Genomic DNA, 19,389 nt, shown 5'->3' on the forward strand with positions numbered 1-19,389 from the left:
CGTGTTTTGAGGATTTGGGGTTTTGTTTATTTTTATTTTCTCTCTCAGTAGAACAGAAGGATGTGTTCCCAACTGTATGCAAAAATCTGTGTTCTTAAAACAGCTAATATCACCGCAGTGCACTCTATTGCATTTCTGTGTGTATTTATTTCAGCATAAACCAAAGCAACATTTGAATTCAAATTCTGTTGCAGTGCAAAAGTTGTTTCAGGGAAGAAAGAATTCAGTTAATTAAACTTTTCTCACCGGGTGTTCCTTGTGGCAGGATTTTGAAAATTTTGCGTGTTTCTGTGACACCTATTCAGTCCCAGAGGGTATGGGAGGAAAACAACACCCATCTCTGCTCTTCGCATTTTAGAGGAACATTTCTGCAGTGAAGGGAACATCCACGACAAAAGAATCTGCTCGCAGCGTGTGTTCCTGCTAAGTGTGACACGTGTATCTGTCCTTAAATGTATTCAGAGAGACAGAAATGTTCTGCATTGTATCTGTATCTGTATTCAACATATGGAGCATTTGTCTGTATCTGAGTAGAGAAAAACAAAACAACAACTAAAAAAATATCCTCACAGCAAAAGCAGTAGCGCGATGGAGGTTGACGCCAGTCTTCAGCTTGACGTTTTTATACTCACAGGTTACCCTGCCCTCACCTTCGGGTCATTTTGCTGGGCTTTCCGGCTCGGGAGCTGTAAGAGCTGGGAGGCACAAAGAGCCCGGAGGAGATGCGCTCCCGGGCAGCCACGGAGGGCAGGGCATGCGGTGTAGAGACGGGCACCCCGCACCCCGCCGGGGGCAGAGCGCGCCCGTCCCGCCGCCGCCCTGCCTCCGCCGGGGGTCCGGCATGTCCCGCTCCCTTCCGACCTCGGGCCGCTGGCACCGAGCCTGGTCCGTGCTAGTCGTTGAGGAAGGATACCTTGTGGAAAAATCGACAGGGAAAAGTACATCCCGAGGGATACGTCTCTAGAAACCGCAGCGGGTGGCTGTGGCAAGCGCTCTTCAGAAGTAATAGGGAGTCTCACCTCTCTCGGGTCTCAATTGTTTGCGCATCTATGAAACACTCTATCAAGTGGCTTTTCCCGTTACCTTACTCCATCTCTCACACATTCAGACTTCCCTTTTTGTTTCTTCCCTTCTTTTTCCTTCTACCCGTGCCCGATACAACGCTCCTACCCATGGCCAGGGTTATATCCCTGCCGTGCCCCGTGTCAGGCATTCCCTGCCCATCCCCGGTTTAACATCCCTGCCGTCCCCGGTGCGCGGCTCCTTCCCTGCTGTAGGGACAGGTTCTAGAGATGAAAGAAAAAGGGCGTCAACCGCACGAGGACGGCGGCGCGGTCGCTCCCCGCCCCTGGCCCCGCGCCGCGGGACGGAGCACCTGCGGAAACTTTTTTCAAAAATAATAATGATAATAATAATAATAATAAAATCCCAGGATAGTTCCCTTTCGGGAAAAGCCGTGCCGGGCGCGCCCCGCGGCCGTGGGTGCGGGGGTTCGCTGGGCGCCCGCGGGGCTCCGAGTGCGTCAGGCGGCGAGTGGCGTCAGCGGGCGCGGAGCGGCGGGGAGGGGGCAGCGGGAGGGGGGGAAGAGGGAGGGAGGGAGGGAGCTTCGTCAGGAGGCGATGGCGGTACCGCCGTGACATCACCCCGCGGCTTATATAGTTGGGGAAGGGTCTGGGTCCCCCGTCTGGTGCCTGCAGCCGCCCGTCAGCACGCGTGCGGAGGGCGAGGAGCGGCGGGGCTCTGTCTGTCTCTGTCTCTCTGTCTCTGTCTCTCTCTCTCTCCGTCTCTCCTTAGGATTTATGGACTTTACTTTCTAGAGGGCGGCGCGGCAAGGATGAGAGTCCAGCTGGTGTGCGTGGTGCTGCTGGCCCTGGCCTCCTGCAGCCTCTGCTCAGGTAAGTGCCCGCTCCGCCCGGCCCCGCAGCGCCTCTGACCGCCCGGCGCTGAGCCCCTCCCGCAGCCGGGAGCGGGACCTCCAGCAGGGAAGTGAGGTCGCTTCGGGCTCTGCCGGCTGCCCCCATTAGACGCCCGGGAGCCACCTCTGATAACGGGCTCTAGCCAGCATCATTGCTTTTTTATACCACTCCTCTAACTTTCTCCCTTCTTATAATCCATTCCTCCTCACAGCATCCATAGCACTGCAATTAGTGTAGACTAGTCATTGGAAATACAAATCAGTGCAGACCATCTGCTTGGTTGTGCTGTGCTTCGTTGAATGTCATGTATTTCCAAATTAAGATACAAATTGTAATTTCTGAAACTCATGAATAGCTGCTGTAATCCAAATCAACATGAATATGTATGCCCTTCAGTTGCTTTTTAGAAAGAGAAATACAATTTTATTGTCTGCAGAAAAAGTTGCTAACAACAAATCTGAAATTATGACGAAAAAAACCACTGAAGTGCAGGCAGATCACTCAGTAAGAAGGTTGATGTAAATGCATTTCTTCTGCAAGAGCAACTGCTTTAAAAAGATCAAAAGGAGGACAATATATGAAAATGCATTTCTTGCTTCTTTGAAAAATGACACATCTTAAGCATCTGCCATTTATGTCTAAAGTTGATGACCAAATAAGTATGGTGATAGTTGATCAGGTGTATGCCTGTATATATGCAGCAGAATAGCCTGCAAAATGAAGTCTTAACCAGCTTGAAATTTGATTTTTAACTCCACTAAATTATGGGGTAAATTTTTGGGTAACTTTATTTTTCAACTTTAGTATTCAGAGGGACTCAATTCCTGATGGAAGTTTACAGTTTGAATTCCCCTGCTGAAGAAAAATGTAAACCACATGATAGCTGCATTTTATATATAATTAGTCTGTATATTATAGAGAATGCATGATCTCAGTGACAAAGCTTAACTTTTTTTTTTTCTCCCCATATATTTCTAAGCTTTTTAAACAAGTTCCTCACTAGCATTTTCAATGAAGCAGTTTCAACTCGTTATACAGCCTTAACGAAAGACCACTAAAGTAAAAATAAATTAAGTGGGAATTAAAATAGGTTCATAAAATCGCCCCAGAAGCCAAATTGTGTGGCAAACTAACACAATGTATTATTTCCTTGAAAATTTGAAGTTATTTGTAAGTGAAAAACAACACAGGGAAGCTTGTGTGAAGGGGCTCAAATAATCTGTAACTAATATGGACAGTTCTACTATTAAATAAAAAAAATATTAAATTTTCTTTTGAAAATGTTTGCCTTCAGGTGTATGTACCTGTAGAATGTAATTATTCCCGTAAAATGTGAATATGTGAATAGAAACTATTTTTCTTGTCAGTGGAGTCAAGAATACATCAAACTGTGTGAATTTCTCTCTCATTTTAACAATAATGTGTAAGCAGGCTTTTTCTACATTGCTCTCTGAAAGTCTGTTCTTTTTATGCTTTTGCTCCTAATCCATCTCTTTTAACTCCTGAATTACCTGAACATGCTTCCTTCTCTCCCTCCAAGCCTAGCTTTATTCTTCACTCAAGGAATCTTGACTCCTAAATAATGTCCTCTAAATTGATTTATTTTTTTCCAGTCCAAATGCTTCTTAATACCTTCTTTCCCATCTTTCATGCCTGCAGCTATCTTCCAGCCTTGATGTGTGGAAGCTACCTTCCATCCTTTATAGGAACAAAACCCAGGTGCTAACCCGGCACAAGTCCTTTTATTGTTCTCAGCCGGTGTGATCCAGGACCCCACAAATCACGATGCTGTCATTGTGTGTGTGCTCACCTGCTCACAGGAGATGATGTCATTGATAGAAATTCAGCTGAGATGATCTTGTGCTGCCAGCAGGACTTTGGATAATGGTAAAGCTGGTAAAGCTGATTGCCATTCCTGCTGAAAGGGCTGAAAGGCATCAGGTTGGAGATCATTTTCTAGAGACTTGCTGACTGGTCTACAACTAGTCCTATTTAATATGAAAATTTTAAACATTAAATAAGACTGGTTGTAGATCAGCATGACATCAAGTCACTTAAATGCAGTTGCTTTGATGCTAAAAATAATGAATGAATCTATTGTGTTGGTAGTGCAAAAGTGAACAGGAGCATCCCTACAGAGGAAGGGGATTTGTGTGACACATGGAAGTTTTGATTTCCTAAGTTTCCTAAATAATAGGAATAAGAAGCAGTGAAACAATACAAAATGCAGTGGCTTAGGAAATAATAGAAATTCCTCTTGGGAGCTCCTTTTTAACCAGAGCACAACCACTGGAAATCTGAGAAATAAAAGACATTATGTTGTTATCTAGCCTGGTTTTGGGGGTTTCTCAGCCACAAAAGACAAACAAAACCAAAAGACATGTAAGACAGCTGCCCTCTGTAGCTAATGGTAAGCATTAGTGATTAAGGTGATTAAGTATTGAGGCTACTGAACCAAACTGTGCTATGCTGTTCTCTCTTGAGAACACATCAGGGACAGAAGAGGGTTGCTCTGATGAGTTGGGGAATACAAGGCTTTTGCAAGGAAGGACAATAGGTGAGAGTCCAATAAATCTGGGAATAGCCTTTCAATGAAGCATTTCTGGGATTTCCAGGGCGATGGTTTTTGACCAGAAGGACACAGTGATCTTGCACTTGTTTACTAATCTTGTAAGGACACACGAAAACACTAAGCCGGGAAGAGCAATGGTTCCTCTTAATAAATGTATGATGGATAAATATTACAAATAGAAAGGTAGTATTTGTAGTGTAGGAATTTATTTACAAACCATGGATAAATTTGTAATTAGAAATAAATTTGACTTGAAATCAGAAGCAAGTGAGTGAGCACTGATATTTAGGAGAGTTTCCTAAGGAAGAAACAAAGTGATAGTAGCTGTGAGATTTATTGAAATTGAACATGACTGATTTTTAAGAGCATTGCAATGAGTGGCTTCTGTGCTGATAGAAACCTGTGGCACATCAGCACATGCTTGTGGTCCCTTACAGTCTCATGTTCTGTGACAGGTAGTGACACAGCATGGTGATGATCCCTGAAATGAAGGCATGGGCAGAATCTATCCACAGATTCAGCTGTAGGGTCTTCCATACCAACAGCATTGATAATTTCAAAGAAAGTGAGATATTACCTACATGAATATGGAATGTATTTTGGTTTAGTATGGTTTGAAATATTAGTACACTGTTTGGTTTTGGACTGGTGGTATTCCAGGAAAGGTAAAAGCTATGTGGAACTGTATTTCACCTAAAGGCTTAACTGATTCCTTACATTTTTCCTCTTTGAGCTGTGATTGCTGCTACCAAGGCACCAGATCTTCATTGTGATTCTCATCTTCATCTCATGATGCTGTGTGTAGAAATGTGTCTGTGGTTTTTCTCTTTTCACAGCAATTTTTACCCTATTTACCAAATCACAAGTCTTGCAAGTCTACTGAGCTGTCAAAGGTTGATTAAATCAGTAAAGAAAATCCCTAGACTTCCAGTCAGAATACTTTTTGTATATACATGGTCAGGAGCTTGTATCATAAACTGGTCAAGCCCAGTTCCCTCATATCAGTAAAAAGACCATTAATTGATTCATTTATTCATAATAATTAATCAAGAATATTTATTAATCAAGTAATCATAACTGCCATTTGCATAAACACTTACTACTTAAATAAATAATATTTGGAAAAAAAATTGAATTTTTTTTCCAAAGTAAGCAAAGGTTACAAATATTTATTATGAAAATAATGAAGAATATTGCAGCAGGTTTTTTATACCGAAGGAATTGCAGTTTAACGAGCCTTTCTGCTACGAAGCTGAGATAAATGAACAGTTCCATTCAGTTCAATAAGCTTGAGCATGCTTTAAAAACATGTTGAGTATTTATTTTAATATAGTGTTGCTGTTAACTGAAGACTCCCGACAGTCCCTCTAGGTCACTGGTGTTTGTGTTTGTTGTTTATTTTAAAAACCATTTAAATATCTAAGTTCTGTATACTGAATTGAAATCTCCATGATTTATGATCAAATAATAAACATATGTTTCTGGTTTATTCCCAGATTCAGAAGAGGAAATGAAAGCATTAGAAGCAGATTTATTGACCAATATGTACACATCAAAGGTAATTATTTTTCTTCCTTTACCTGACAGGGAGGGAGCAAATGAATTCTCATTACAAACCCAAAAGTCTTTGCACAAAGTAATAACCTATGGTCTAGACATAAAAGTTCAGTGTTAGGTTTTACTTTGGTGTAAGATTTTCTCCAGTTCAAAGGAAATATAAAGGTGTTGATGTGACACACTAAACATGTTCCTCAGCTGTAACACTGGTACTTTCATTAAACTGTCAAAACTGTGCTGTGTACAGAGATGTAAATTTATGTAAGGAAATGTGTTTCCAATAAGATTATGCCTGATGAAAGCTAAATTAACCTTGAGTCAAATCTGTTAGTGCTATTTTTGTGCAGAATCCTTCCTATATGCATATAAAATTAGGACAATCATAAAGCAAAACCAGTTAATCCATATGCCAATTTTGGTTTAGGATTTTGATCATAGTGCCAGTACTGGAACACAGGGGCATGACTGTGAAAATACTAACTTTGTAAATGGCATTTCCTTCACAGGTTTTCCAGACTGTGAATAATGTTTATGTTATTTAATATGAATATATAAAAATTCAGTGAAAACCTCATATTGACAAGGTGAAGCAGATAGTGCTGCACGTATGTATTGGACAGGCTGATAGACACTTTCTCAACACAATTATCTTCCAGAAATGATCTAAGAAACATATGTGTCTGATATATCTTCAGTGACATATAAAGAACAAATGCTATGGGTTTAAGGGTGAATATTTTAATTTGTTATTCCAAAAAAGTTTAAGTGGGATTTAAATGTAATGGAAAATAAAATGAGAAATGAAAAATTTCTCCCCTAAAAATGAAATTTACATAAGCCAATGACTAGTTGAAGGTTAAAGACAAAACCTGCCAGGATGATCTCTGCATATATTTTTTTTAAGTGTATGTGGCCTTTTCTGCAGGATTATTTGATAGCCTAGAAGTATGAAGCCAGAAAATACATTTTCTTTGACTAGTCTGGCAGTTCTTAGATCTCAATGTTCTTTACTGGCATGATACTTAACCTTAGATTACAAATAAACCTGTTGGCCACTCACTTTTCTAAGGTACAGAAAATTTAATAGCTTCTCCTTTTCTGAGATATATTTAAATGTAAGAAGCTGACAAAAATGGATCTTTTTGCTGTGTGGCAAAGCATAGCATGCCCTGGAATAAGACCCTGCAGCTATTGCTATTTCTGCTGCTGAGTTGAGTGGATCTGTGAACATAACTGCCATCTTTTCCTCCCTCTCACCACAGAACACAAGCTCAGGTAACTCCAAATACACAAATATATTGCACCAATTAATAATGTCACAATCTTTGCCATAGTACTCTTAAGGTTTTTGATGTCATGTAGCTTGCTGTTTAGCTTCCTTGGGGTATTTGCCACAGTCAACTGACACTTGAAGTTGACAGAAGCAGTAGATTCATGTTGGAGACATTAGTTTAGTTCTGCATCAGACTGCCTTAAATCACCATCTAAAGTTCATTAGTTGAATTTATGTTGTCTCTTGACATCAAAGCAAGACGCGGTGGAAACACTAAAAACTGTGTATTGAGTCTTCTACAAGAGCAATATCATTATCCCATTCATTACTGAAATGACTTTTTTCTGTTGTCCACTGCCAGATTTTAACCCTCGTTACAAAAAATTATGGTTCTGGTGTGACAGACAAACTCAAACACAGTCTGTGTAATACCTGTCTTGTGTTGTGCCTGAGATCTGGTTCCATTTGAGGGCAATTACTGCTAAATTGCACAGACTGTATTTGACACTTACTTGGTAATCAGCAAAGGAAATCCTAACAATTTAAACAGCATTAAGATGGGAAAAAAAATACTGTTTATGAAAGCTGAGATCTAAAAGTGCAGGAAAATGAATTATCACTTGTGGGTTTAGTGTTTGATAGAACAAAAATCTACCTAAGTAGGCACTTGTGACCCATGTTATCAAGACTACCACCAGGGCTTAGGCACACCTTTTGCAATATTCAGTAGTCTATCCAGTATTATGGGAAGAATTGCCTTATGCCTTCAACTTCACAGGCTGCTGTCCAGTGCCTGCTGCCCCTTTGCCCTTAGAGTCAACTCCCTGGTGAATCACTCTCCATCCTTAAAGAAGTAGTTCTTTAAGAAGATGCCTATTGCAATCTTCAAAGTCTTCAACACTTAATACAGTTTGTCACCTTTCCTGCTGTTACATCTGAGCCAAGATACAAGGATCAAACAAGTCCTTAAAATGCTCTTCTTCCTATGATAAACTCCAAAAAGCCATTGGAAGATCAGGTAAAACAACAAAACCCGACTTGTCAAAATATGTGCACAGTTATCTCCTGTCTCTCTTTTGTTTTAAATAGAAAACTCTATTAATATAAAAGAGATAACTCCATTTCCTAAATTCTTGCCTGAAACTACTAGTTGCACGAAGAATCTTTTTTGAACTCAAAAAGATTGAAACTATGTTATTTAGAGGGAGAAAAAAAACAAAATGAAGGTATTCCTTGGAGAATATATCAGCCCTAGAATATACTCCACCTTTGGGATCCCACCCAACATTAATTTTCTGAAGTCATGGGCACACTGAGTTTTCATTGTTATAGGATGCCTATGTCTGACTGCATTTTCCCAGAGAGTTTAGCCTCCTTGTCTGAGGAGCTGCCTAGAAGTAGGAGGAAGGAACCTCCAGCTCTCTAGGAGCTAGTGACTTCCTGACTCAGTAATCACATAAAAATTAATTAGGTTTACAGGCATTAATATGGACCATGGAAGAACTTATTTTTAGAGAATTCAGTGCTATATCTGATTAAATATATTATTTCTATGGTTACAATCTCAACAAAATTCAAGTGCTATAATGGAAAAGGACCTTAGAGATCCTCCACTAACTAGGGATTTTTACTTTGTAATGAATTTTCACTTATCTGCTTTTACTAGATAAAGGCAGCAATGTGAAAAGCAGATATCATTTTTCCTAATGAAAAATAGCGTTTGGGATGTATAGATGGATTGTAACAAAAGAATTATCTTAGGCAAACTATCTGGGGTATCATTCAATGAGATGGAAATAAAATATCATATAAATTATAACTTGGAAATCTCTTTTGTCTTGCATAGGACAAGCCTGTTGTCAAAGAAGGAAACACACTTCTTTCAGTTTCTTAGATGATCTTAAATTCTCTTTCAAGATCCATGAAGTGTGAGAAATGATATATCTGATTCTCATTTACAACCATGTTCAACAGTGGAAATACATACATCATATTCACTTCAGTATTCATATACATTTTGAATTCTTGTTCATGCTTCAATGTCCTTTCTTTCTTCAGATTATTCCCAGATATTTTTCAAGTTACTCTTAAAAAAATTAGTTCTACGTTGGCAGATGAGGGTTACTTGTTTAATTGTGTAGGTGTTTTCCAAAACATGTGTTGAGCTACTGTACTTGATATTGCTTAGACCTGTGTGGAAAATACATATAAATGTATAAAATATAAAATATATCCCATACTGTAAATTAACCTGAAAATATAGATTATTATAATCCTAAACTGGTTTTTTACATATACTTTTAAGATAACTGCTTCAGATATTTTCCATAACCCAAAAAAGCAAAGTGGTCTGATTTTAATGTTTGATGTAAGGGTGGAGCAGAAAAATAACATGACTGCTCTGTTTAGTGACTGAACATGATCTGGAAACCTCCATGTTCAGTTAAAGTAACCCAAAATTCAATCTGAGTGAATTGTTAATGGTAGCAGTAAGTCAGGAGCAGGTGTATCCAAATAAAAATACTTTGAGGTTATATATTCGTGGCATTGATAGGAATGAGACTCCCTTAACAAATGAAATATTAGTTATAAGCTTGCAGACAGCACTGCAAATTTGTTTTCTCCTCACCTCATAAATAGAGCTAAGACAATTTTCACCTAAGGAAATCTGCTATTTAATATTTTACTAATACACAGAGGAAAGTTCCTTTATAAATATATGTGCATCAGAATGACATAAAGTAGCAACTTTAGATCAAAAAGATTCTATAAATTATGAAGAAGGCATGAAAAATTACCCTATCCTTTACTCTTCTGTTTCCATCCTCTGGAATAATTTTGGTTCTCAACTCAGAAATCTCATGTAGCACTACCTCTAGATTTTATGCTCCATTGCAATTTAGCTGTTGAAATGCTAGCTCACATTTCTTTTGCATACCCAGGAGAGAACAGTGAACTGGAGAAGCCTCCTCATTTGTTATGGGAAGCTCCATGTTTTTATATTTCAAAAATAACTTAAAACAGACCAAAGAACCTTTTGAAATGGCCTTGGGCATTTGGTCTTTTCCTAGTTCAACTTCTGTTAATAAAATTAGACATTCTGCAAAGAGAATAATTTTATCTTGAAACTGTCACATTTTTTTAAATGATTTGATAGACTATCTAGGGTACTTCAATGAGAAAAGAGATGAGCTCAAAGCAAAGAGTGCAGAACCAATTACAAGCTTCCAAATAAGATTTCAGATTTGATTTCTTAGCCTCAAAAAAAAAAAAATCTTTTTTTTTTTTAATGTTGTCAGGAATCTGAGAATGCACAGCAGTTTTATTAAAAGGCTAAATTATTCTCATTTAATTTAGGACACACATTTATCAGATGTATGTTGGAGTAATGATCATGGACAAAAGAAAACTTTTTGTAACTAATGCTAAAAGTGATGCCAACTTTTCTTGTTTCTTACTAATTACTCTGAATTTTCTTTCTTTTCCCTCAAAAAATAGTCAAGTGTGATGAATATTCATAAATCTTCCATGCAAGGCCCCTTTGTTAGGAAGGTGCTCTAAAGAAACAGTTTATGTGACTACCTGGTGTTCAGCTGAGTAAACACTACATCCACACTCAATCAGTGCTGCCAAGAATGTGAGAAAGGCAAGGTCTGTGTTAGTGTCATACCTGTATTTCACTTCCTACATACAGGAAAAGAAGCAACTACATGTCCGTTCATAGGTAAGGTCTAATTCTAAAGTGCACAGCAAGGAAATCCTTGCCAGGAATAACTAGGAATTTTCTACTTGGCTTTTGATTGGAGGTTGTTATGTCACCAATTCTAGTTGAAGGAAAATAAATTCTCTCCTCAGCACTGAAAGGAATACAGTGGGGAAGAAATAATTAGAAGTGGGAGAATGAAGAAAATGGCAAAATCATGAAAAGCAGCAAATGAGATAGGAATTAAGTTTTAGACTTACTTTTTTGCTATTGATAAGCAAAATGAAAGACTAGTGCTGCAACTGCTTGGGAAAAACAATACCAGTAGAAAAGTAAAACCCACGCTTATCAGCATTTCTTTAAAATGGTTTAAGAGCTCATACATAATGCAAGATACTGGAACAAGCAGAATTTGAGACAAACCATGGTGAAATTTCCTTTTTTCTATCTTCCTGTAACAGGTTCATTATGGGCCACCTAAATACAGTTGGTCTTGGTTTTTCAGTCCAGTTACCAAATCAGGAATACTTTGTTTTCACAGCTATGTTTTACCTTTGCTCCATCTTCCTAAGCCTATAGACCTTCAATTAACATTTCCCAGGCCCTTCACTTTCCAGCATCCAAAACTCCTGGGGCTTACAGATTCTGTAACTTCAGACCCAGACTCATCAGACAGCTTGTCCTGAAGTAGGGACTCCATTCCTTTTCTCAGGGAATTTTGGGATGGCTGGTATTTGTGCTGAACTAGGGAGGAGTGTCTAGTTAACCACAGGCATCCAGCTTGGATTCCTGAGCTGGGAATTTATCCAGTGGGTTTGATTCATTATCCTTATTTACACCTGTGAATTTACATTATATTAATTTCCATCTGTGTTTTTGTTTGCACCTGTGCAGAATGACTATGAAATGCTGCCATTCTGGTTTGGTAGCAGTTTAGCTTTTTCATCATTTATATCTACCTGGGGGGCAAGGCTGCAAGGAAGCAGACTTGGCGTGTGTAATAAATGAGTTGTCCTAAGTTCTGCACTCTAATTATTGTCTAAAAGTTGACCAGATGAAAAGCACTTCAGAAACACAGACTTGTTTCTAACAAAACGTTTGAATGTAGCACAAGGGTACAAAAAACCCAAAATACGGTAAATGGTGGGTGTTTTTATTTTCAGATTAACAGAGCAAAACTTCCTTACTGGAAAATGACCCTGCTAAATGTCTGCAATCTTGTCAACAACATAAACAACCAAATGGGGGAAACAGTAGAGGTAGATGAGGAGGATCTGGTTCCAGGAAGACAGTTCCCTGCCGCTCTGGATGGCTTCAGCTTGGAAGCAATGCTGACAGTATATCAGCTCCAAAAAGTTTGTCACAGCAGAGCCTTTCAGCATTGGGAGGTAACACAAACTATCACAAATGCATGTTTCTTCTGCTATTAAACTCTCAGGATCTGTTTGTAGTGGTGTTGTAAAAATCCATATCCATGTGACCCCCATCACATTGTTTGAACTTTCCTTCCCTTTTTTGTATTCTCTAATACCTCTAATATGCCTCTTTCAGTATGAGTAGTGAATTAGTGGAGTTTCTGATGACCTGAGTGTATGTTTCTTACAAAAACCCATGGATAAATGAGAACTTTTCTTAACTACATACTTTCTTCCCTCTTTGTAGCCATTCCAGGTAACCAAACAAACATATGAAAGTCATCACTATGCCAGAAAACATAATTAATATCTGCTTAACAGACATGAGGTTATTATAGATCTATTGAAGCATAAATAAATGTACCCAGTGTTTCTGTTTGAGGACCCTAAGGCAAACTGGATTCAGAATGCAGGGATACATGCCCATATGTACATACCATTTTACTGGGTACTCTGGTTTTCTTATCATTGCTAGGAAACTGGCAACAAGGAAACTCCTGCTTTTTGTTTCCCTACACCTAAAGAGGGCCCTGGAAGTTGACATTGTGATTGTATGAAGATTGCTGCTCTTAAACAGTGATTGTTTATAGTCCATTTGTGATATTTAGTTTAGTACAATGATTACAGTGACTACACAGAAGCACAGTAGGCACAATCCACTAAAAGCTGCTTTGTGTAGTGAAGACAGATAACTCAGTAAAGCAAATTTCCAGGAAAGCAAATTTCTTCATCTGTCTCAGGTTCATGTACATGTAGGTGAATCCAGATCTTTTTTCGTTGGTTGCTTTTTGATTTTTTGTTTGTTTGTTTGGGGTTTTGTTTGTTTTGTTTTGCTTTGCTTTGCTGAGTCATAAATCTTTATATTCCTGATCCTCATATTAGTTGGGGTGGTCCATGCAAAGGACTGCAACCTCTTTGAGAACCAGAGTTTTCTGAAGACTCTCTTCTCCAGTGCATTTATTGCTAGAAAGGAGCTACCCTAGAACCAAATATGCAATAACCCATATGTCTTAATCACAGCTCTATGCTTTGCAGGAATTGGTAGATTAAAATATTTCTCAACAGATGAAACCAGCAAGCTGTGCATGTAGGTGTTTAACCTAAATGTGTGATAACAGAGTGATAGTCATTAGAAAACTTTCAGTCTATATGAATTTTGGTCTAAGGAGGACAAACCAGCTTTTCTCTCCAGTCAAAACCAATTATCCAATTTGTTGAAGTGGAATTTAAATATCCCTTCTGTAGGCCTAAGCTCATCTTTAGCCTGATTTTAGTTTTGTGTCTTGACTTTTATATATATTTTTTAATTAATGCTGCAGCTAATACAGTAAAGATCTTATTGTTGGCAATAAAATATGTTAATATTTTATTAAAATTTTGAGGACATTATAATCTTCATTACCAAAAAAATTAGATAACAGTGTGTCTCCTCTTGAATCCTACAGTTACTTCAGCAAGATGCTTTTGATCTAGAGAACTCAAGCCAAGAAAAAGAAATCATGAAGAGAAAAAATCCCTATATTCTGAAAAGGCAGCTACATGTGAACAAAGCTAGAAGACCATACATACTCAAGAGAAGTTCATATTACTGATGCAGCAGAAGAAAACAATGTATATTTAGTTCATAGGTAACTGTGCATTATGGTTATCTTATCTAAATCTAAAATCATACTTGTGTGAAAATATACTCTGGAAATTCAAGATGATAACATAGCTGTGTCTTTTTTGCAATTGCTGTTTCTTGATTGTGAATTTTTCCTACTTGAGATTAATTGGACTAATACACTTGCAAATAAAACTAGTTTTTAAGCATGAAGTATTGTACAAAACTGAGATTTCAACATGCTTTCAAACAATCTTGTAGTCTTTTCCAGTTTTATAAAGCTCACCAACATAACACAAAGTAAATTGATATTGTCCATAAATCCTACTGAGAATCTTACAGCTTCTTAATGTGACACCTTAAACATATAAACGATTCCAAATGTCTTGAATAATATAGTAGTAAGAAGTGACACAGTATTTTATGGTTTTGACTAGTTTAATTTATTAGGAATAGGTCTATGGAAGAAAAGGGTTAACTATTTGGTAGCAATTTCAAAATTAATATTTTTAAATAGTTTGCTTGTAAGTGAATATTAAATTTTTGACTTCTAATCTATGAATGCTCAGGAAAAACAAAAAACAACAAAAAGCTGATTCATGTCCCAGTGCTGTCACTGTTAAAAGTAAAAATAGTAATCTGGTTACACAAGAAACTTGGTGAAGTGTTTGAAAGAGTAATTTAAATTAGAACATCTTAAAATTACTATTAAAAGGCATTTCCTTTCCCTCCTTCCACAAATTTGTAGAAAACAGGAAGTTTCAGAGTTGAAAACAGTCTTGGAAGCTAATGGAGAGGGAGGGTCACAGCATGGGAAAAAACATTTTCAAGCCATGAGGAATCAACTGTTGCCTGAAAGTTACACATTTTCCAGTTCTGTGTTTGTGATGTATGCATGAGATTTGGGATCTCAATGATTCTGGGTTCCAGTTTGGAGGAAAAGTATGAGTGGAGGGGGGCCTGAAACAGCCATCAAAAAGGGGTAGTCCAAGGCCTGTGAAGCTTGGATGCTCAGACCAGAAGGCAAAAGTGGCACAGACATAATTTTTGAAAATGTACCTGTTTCCTGTTTGATTATAATGCCTGTTTGTATTTTCTCAAAGCAATTCTCCTCCAACAAATAGCCACACTCCCCCCCCCCCCCAAAAAAAAACCAAAGAAACAAATCCCCAGCTTCCATACACACAATGCCCCAAACAACCAAGAACCCAACAGAAAACCCAAGAACTTGGAGAACTTTCAAATCCTCTCACAAGTTTGTTACACTTTGTTTCATGGGGAGGGATAGTGTTTTTAAAGCAAAATGTATTTTAACTATATTAAAGCTAATTATATTTCCTTTTCTCACTGCAAATATTATTAATCAGTTTATTCATTCAATAACCCTTAAATGCAGGCACTGACAAGAAATAACTGAGCATAAACTAATTATTGCAATAATCATTATGACTCAAATGCAGCAAAGTAATTAAGTGCATTGTCTCAATGTTTTAAATGCTTAATGTGCTTAAGGGCTTTGCTTAAATAAGTAAACTCACACCCCTTGCGTTTTTTGCAAAACACATTGAATTAGACTGGAGACCCAGCATACTCTCAAGTGATTAAGAAAGACCTTCTTTCCAACAAACCTGTAAGAACCCTAGTCCTATTATGGTTATTTGCACTCTAAAATGTCTTTTGCTCTGAAATAACAAAGCAGAGCAGTTGGTTCCAAAATTCGCTGCTTGCAGAACCTGAGGAAAAAAATAAAAAGAAACCTCAGATCACTTTTTCATGGGAAAACCAGAAGAATAAGACAAAATAAACAATTGTCATTATATTTTTATCTTTTGTTAAGTTTATCAGTATAAAAGCTAGAAAAAATATGGTTAGGTAATGTGGTTGTCTTCTGAGAGAGAACGTGATTTTTTCAGCAACAAACATCTTCTGTGTCTCATTTTGGAGGTAATTTAGACAGTCACGGTGATGGCATATGACCTCAAATGATGATACTCACTGTTCCATCTCCATCTAGTGTTCCACACTACCTTGTGACCATGTACTTGTTCTTTGCAGTGCAGAGCTATCAGATTAGTCAGACTGCCTGGAAATGGCATTAAATAGCCCATTTCCTTTCAGCAGACTGTGAATCCACACACAGCCAGCTACTGGGTGTCACTGGTGGAGACAGTTTAAAGTACGGCTGGGAAGTACAGCTTGTCAGTTGTCCCCAGTCTCTGATGAAGGTGTCAGAGGAAAGTCATTCAGTATGATAGTCTGAAGTAGATGAGGAAACAAAAACTGCAATAGCAATATGGTCAGTAAAGCTAAAAAAGCCAGTGGTGGCTTTTCAGTTTATCGGTCATTCATGAAAAGCAAGCATAGCAGTATTAAAATACTAGAAAACACAAAGCATAGAATTAAGCCAGGTGCTTAGAGCTGTTAAAGGAAATATTGAAGTCTGGGGCACTTCCTTGCTTGAAATCTCTTCTCTCTTCTAGCCCCTGCTACCTCCTGATGGCCTCACTGCTGTGGAATTACAGCCTTTCTTTAGCCTTCATTTTTGGATGACGGCAGAAAAATTATAGGCTTAGGTGTATTTGTCTCTGTTTTGCACATTCTTTCAGTGAGATCCTCAGGGTACCTGCCTCACCCATAACTATACATTGCCTGCAAGATCCATGTGCTTTATTTGCAGCAGGAATGAGTGCTGGATGAAGTTCAAGTCAGAGAAAGCTATCACAATATGTGAACTTACTAATTCAGAAACTTAAACAGTCCTTCCCTTCCCTTCCCTTCCCTTCCCTTCCCTTCCCTTCCCTTCCCTTCCCTTCCCTTCCCTTCCCTTCCCTTCCCTTCCCTTCCCTTCCCTTCCCTTCCCTTCCCTTCCCTTCCCTTCCCTTCCCTTCCCTTCCCTTCCCTTCCCTTCCCTTCCCTTCCCTTCCCTTCCCTTCCCTTCCCTTCCCTTCCCTTCACCTTCCCTCCTTCCCTTCCCTTCCCTTCCTTCCCTTCCCTTCCCTTCCCTTCCCTTCCCTTCCCTTCCTCCTTCCCTTCCTTCCCTTCCCTTCCCTTCTCCCTTCCCTCCCTTCCTTCCCTTCCCTTCCCTTCCCTTCCCCCTTCCCTTAAAAATACCATTTTGAAGACCATTAATTTAGACTGCTACCTTTTCTTAAATAACTCCTTTTGATATGGGCAATTTTGTTTTATAAAGCAATTTTGTTTTATAAAGCACTATTGAGATGTCTCTTTCTATGTCTTCAGAGGACCACATTTTTCTTATAAATTACATTACTGACTTTTTAATCAAGTTCATTGATTAATAATTATACCAATTATTCAGAAACTTCATACTTAACTATTTCTTAGACTCCTAAAATATTGGATATAGTCATACAGTTATTGCAGAAACCTGTCAGTACTTTCTAATGAAGAATTAAATGGAAGTGGGATTTACTTTGAATTTATATATGTTTAAGTTATCATCCATAATATTTCATATGCCCTATACAGAAAAATTAAAACACAGAGATATGAATAATTTTATCATCTCTGAAGCACATATTTGTTACGTTGTCTTTAAAAGAAACATTATAATATAATAGTTGCTGTTAGCAAGGTTAAAGGCAGTGCTGATAAAATAAGTCTTCAGTTCTTAAGCCTTGCTTGTGGTATAAGTTTTGATCTTTTCTGTATTTTTTTATTAGAAATTAAAATTTTGTTTCATGTTTTAGGTAAGAGTTTAATGGATGTACTGTAAATGAAGGGTGAAATGTTGATGAAATGTTGGGTTTTCAGATTATGAGAGATTTAATTTTGAAATGTATGATATTGGCTATGTGTCATAGCCAACTCCTAGTGAATACAAAAATTGGTCTTGAACTTTATTCTTTTCCCCCAAGATTAGTTATCAATTTGCACAGTGAGGTATCAAATTGAAGAGGAAAGCTACCACTACAATAATTTCCTATTGGAGGGGAGAAAGAAGAGCAGGTTTTTCTTAAATTCCCTAAGGTTCCAGACTGATCATTGATGTCCTCCACATCCAAAATCCTGGACTGACTGAAAGCAGTGAGTAAACAAGAGTTTCAGAAAATCTGCAAAATAAACTTTGCTGACTTCTGTGTTATAACGAGTCAGCACCTGGATTGCCCTCTCCACGAAGCAAAAAAAAAGTGGAAGAGAGGGGCTGACCTCTGCAAGGAGCCTGGAGAATGAGATTTTAAGTGGTGCCAAATGCAAACATTCAGAATTCAGAATTCAAGAGTGAGGCTGCAAAACCCTGAAGATAGGTAGGTAGATAGATAGATAGACAGACAGACAGACAGACAGATAGATAGATAGATAGATAGATAGATAGATAGATAGATAGATAGATAGATAGATAGATAGATAGATAGATAGATAGATAAAATATCCCTGACACCTAAATGAAGTAATAAATATATGTCAAATGATTTTTGTTTCTTTCCGTTTACCAGACTTCCAGGGAGCATTAGAATAATATATCTAAGCTTTGTAAAAAAGAAGAGCTGAAACATATTTGCTTGTTAATATTAATTTTTACTGAAACTTGACATTCTCATCCAGCCTCTTGAATCCAGTGGGTGCCATATCACAACACACACAAAAGCACAATATTCATGACCAGATTTCAAAAATCATCCAAATCCAGGATACTTGGGTGGCTCTGCCAGACCAGTCAATCAGACAGTGGAATAAGAGAGCCTTGTGGTGCCTCATTAGCAGGCAAGCTTTGTTGGAGTGAATGATTCCTCTGAGGTAGTAATATGGGGAAATGACATGGGAGCCACCCAGTAATTTTTGGAGGGTGCCAGCTATTAAGAAACAAAGCCTTCAGGAGCTCCTGGCTGCCCAATGAACACTTGCTTTTTCCAAGCAGACAAGAGTGCACACCTCATATCTCAGGAATTGCATCTCATTCCATTGTACAGAAGGAAAAGAGGGACTATACAAAGCTGGGTTTGAGTTACCAAGGAGTAGCATTTTTCTGTTTGAGCTCCCAGTGGGTTAAGTGCCAGTCTGTTTTGTCACAGAAGTTACAGTGCACTGTTAGTCTGGAACCATTTTCTATTTTTCTCTTGCAAATCAGTTGTAGGAAGCTTTTGCAGGATATATTTCTCTTCTGGATACATAAAGGGCTACTCAGGTGGTCTGTACATTACTTTTTAAATGACTGGCAGCAACATGAAGACCTTGTCCAGGTGCAGTGTCCCAGCTACTTAATAAAGTGTTAACATTATTAAGAGTGGATTTGTACACCAGTGAACCTAATAGACTGGAAACATCCTAAATGATAGTCTTGACATCATTATTGTAGCTTTTATGGATAAATGATTTAAAAATCCAAGCT

General features: G+C 38.2%; 1 protein-coding gene across 1 annotated transcript; it reads left to right on the forward strand.

The window, feature by feature from the left end:
• Positions 1-1,617: 1,617 nt before the first annotated feature.
• NTS (neurotensin) lies at positions 1,618-14,252 on the forward strand. Its single transcript, XM_009086692.4, has 4 exons — positions 1,618-1,895; positions 5,985-6,046; positions 12,185-12,409; positions 13,882-14,252. The coding sequence occupies exons 1-4, from the start codon at positions 1,835-1,837 to the stop codon at positions 14,026-14,028; spliced, it is 495 nt and encodes a 164-aa protein (XP_009084940.1). The 5' UTR covers positions 1,618-1,834; the 3' UTR covers positions 14,029-14,252.
• Positions 14,253-19,389: the final 5,137 nt, after the last annotated feature.

Source organism: Serinus canaria, chromosome 1A (assembly GCF_022539315.1).
Source record: "Serinus canaria isolate serCan28SL12 chromosome 1A, serCan2020, whole genome shotgun sequence".
Lineage (NCBI taxonomy): Eukaryota > Metazoa > Chordata > Aves > Passeriformes > Fringillidae > Serinus > Serinus canaria.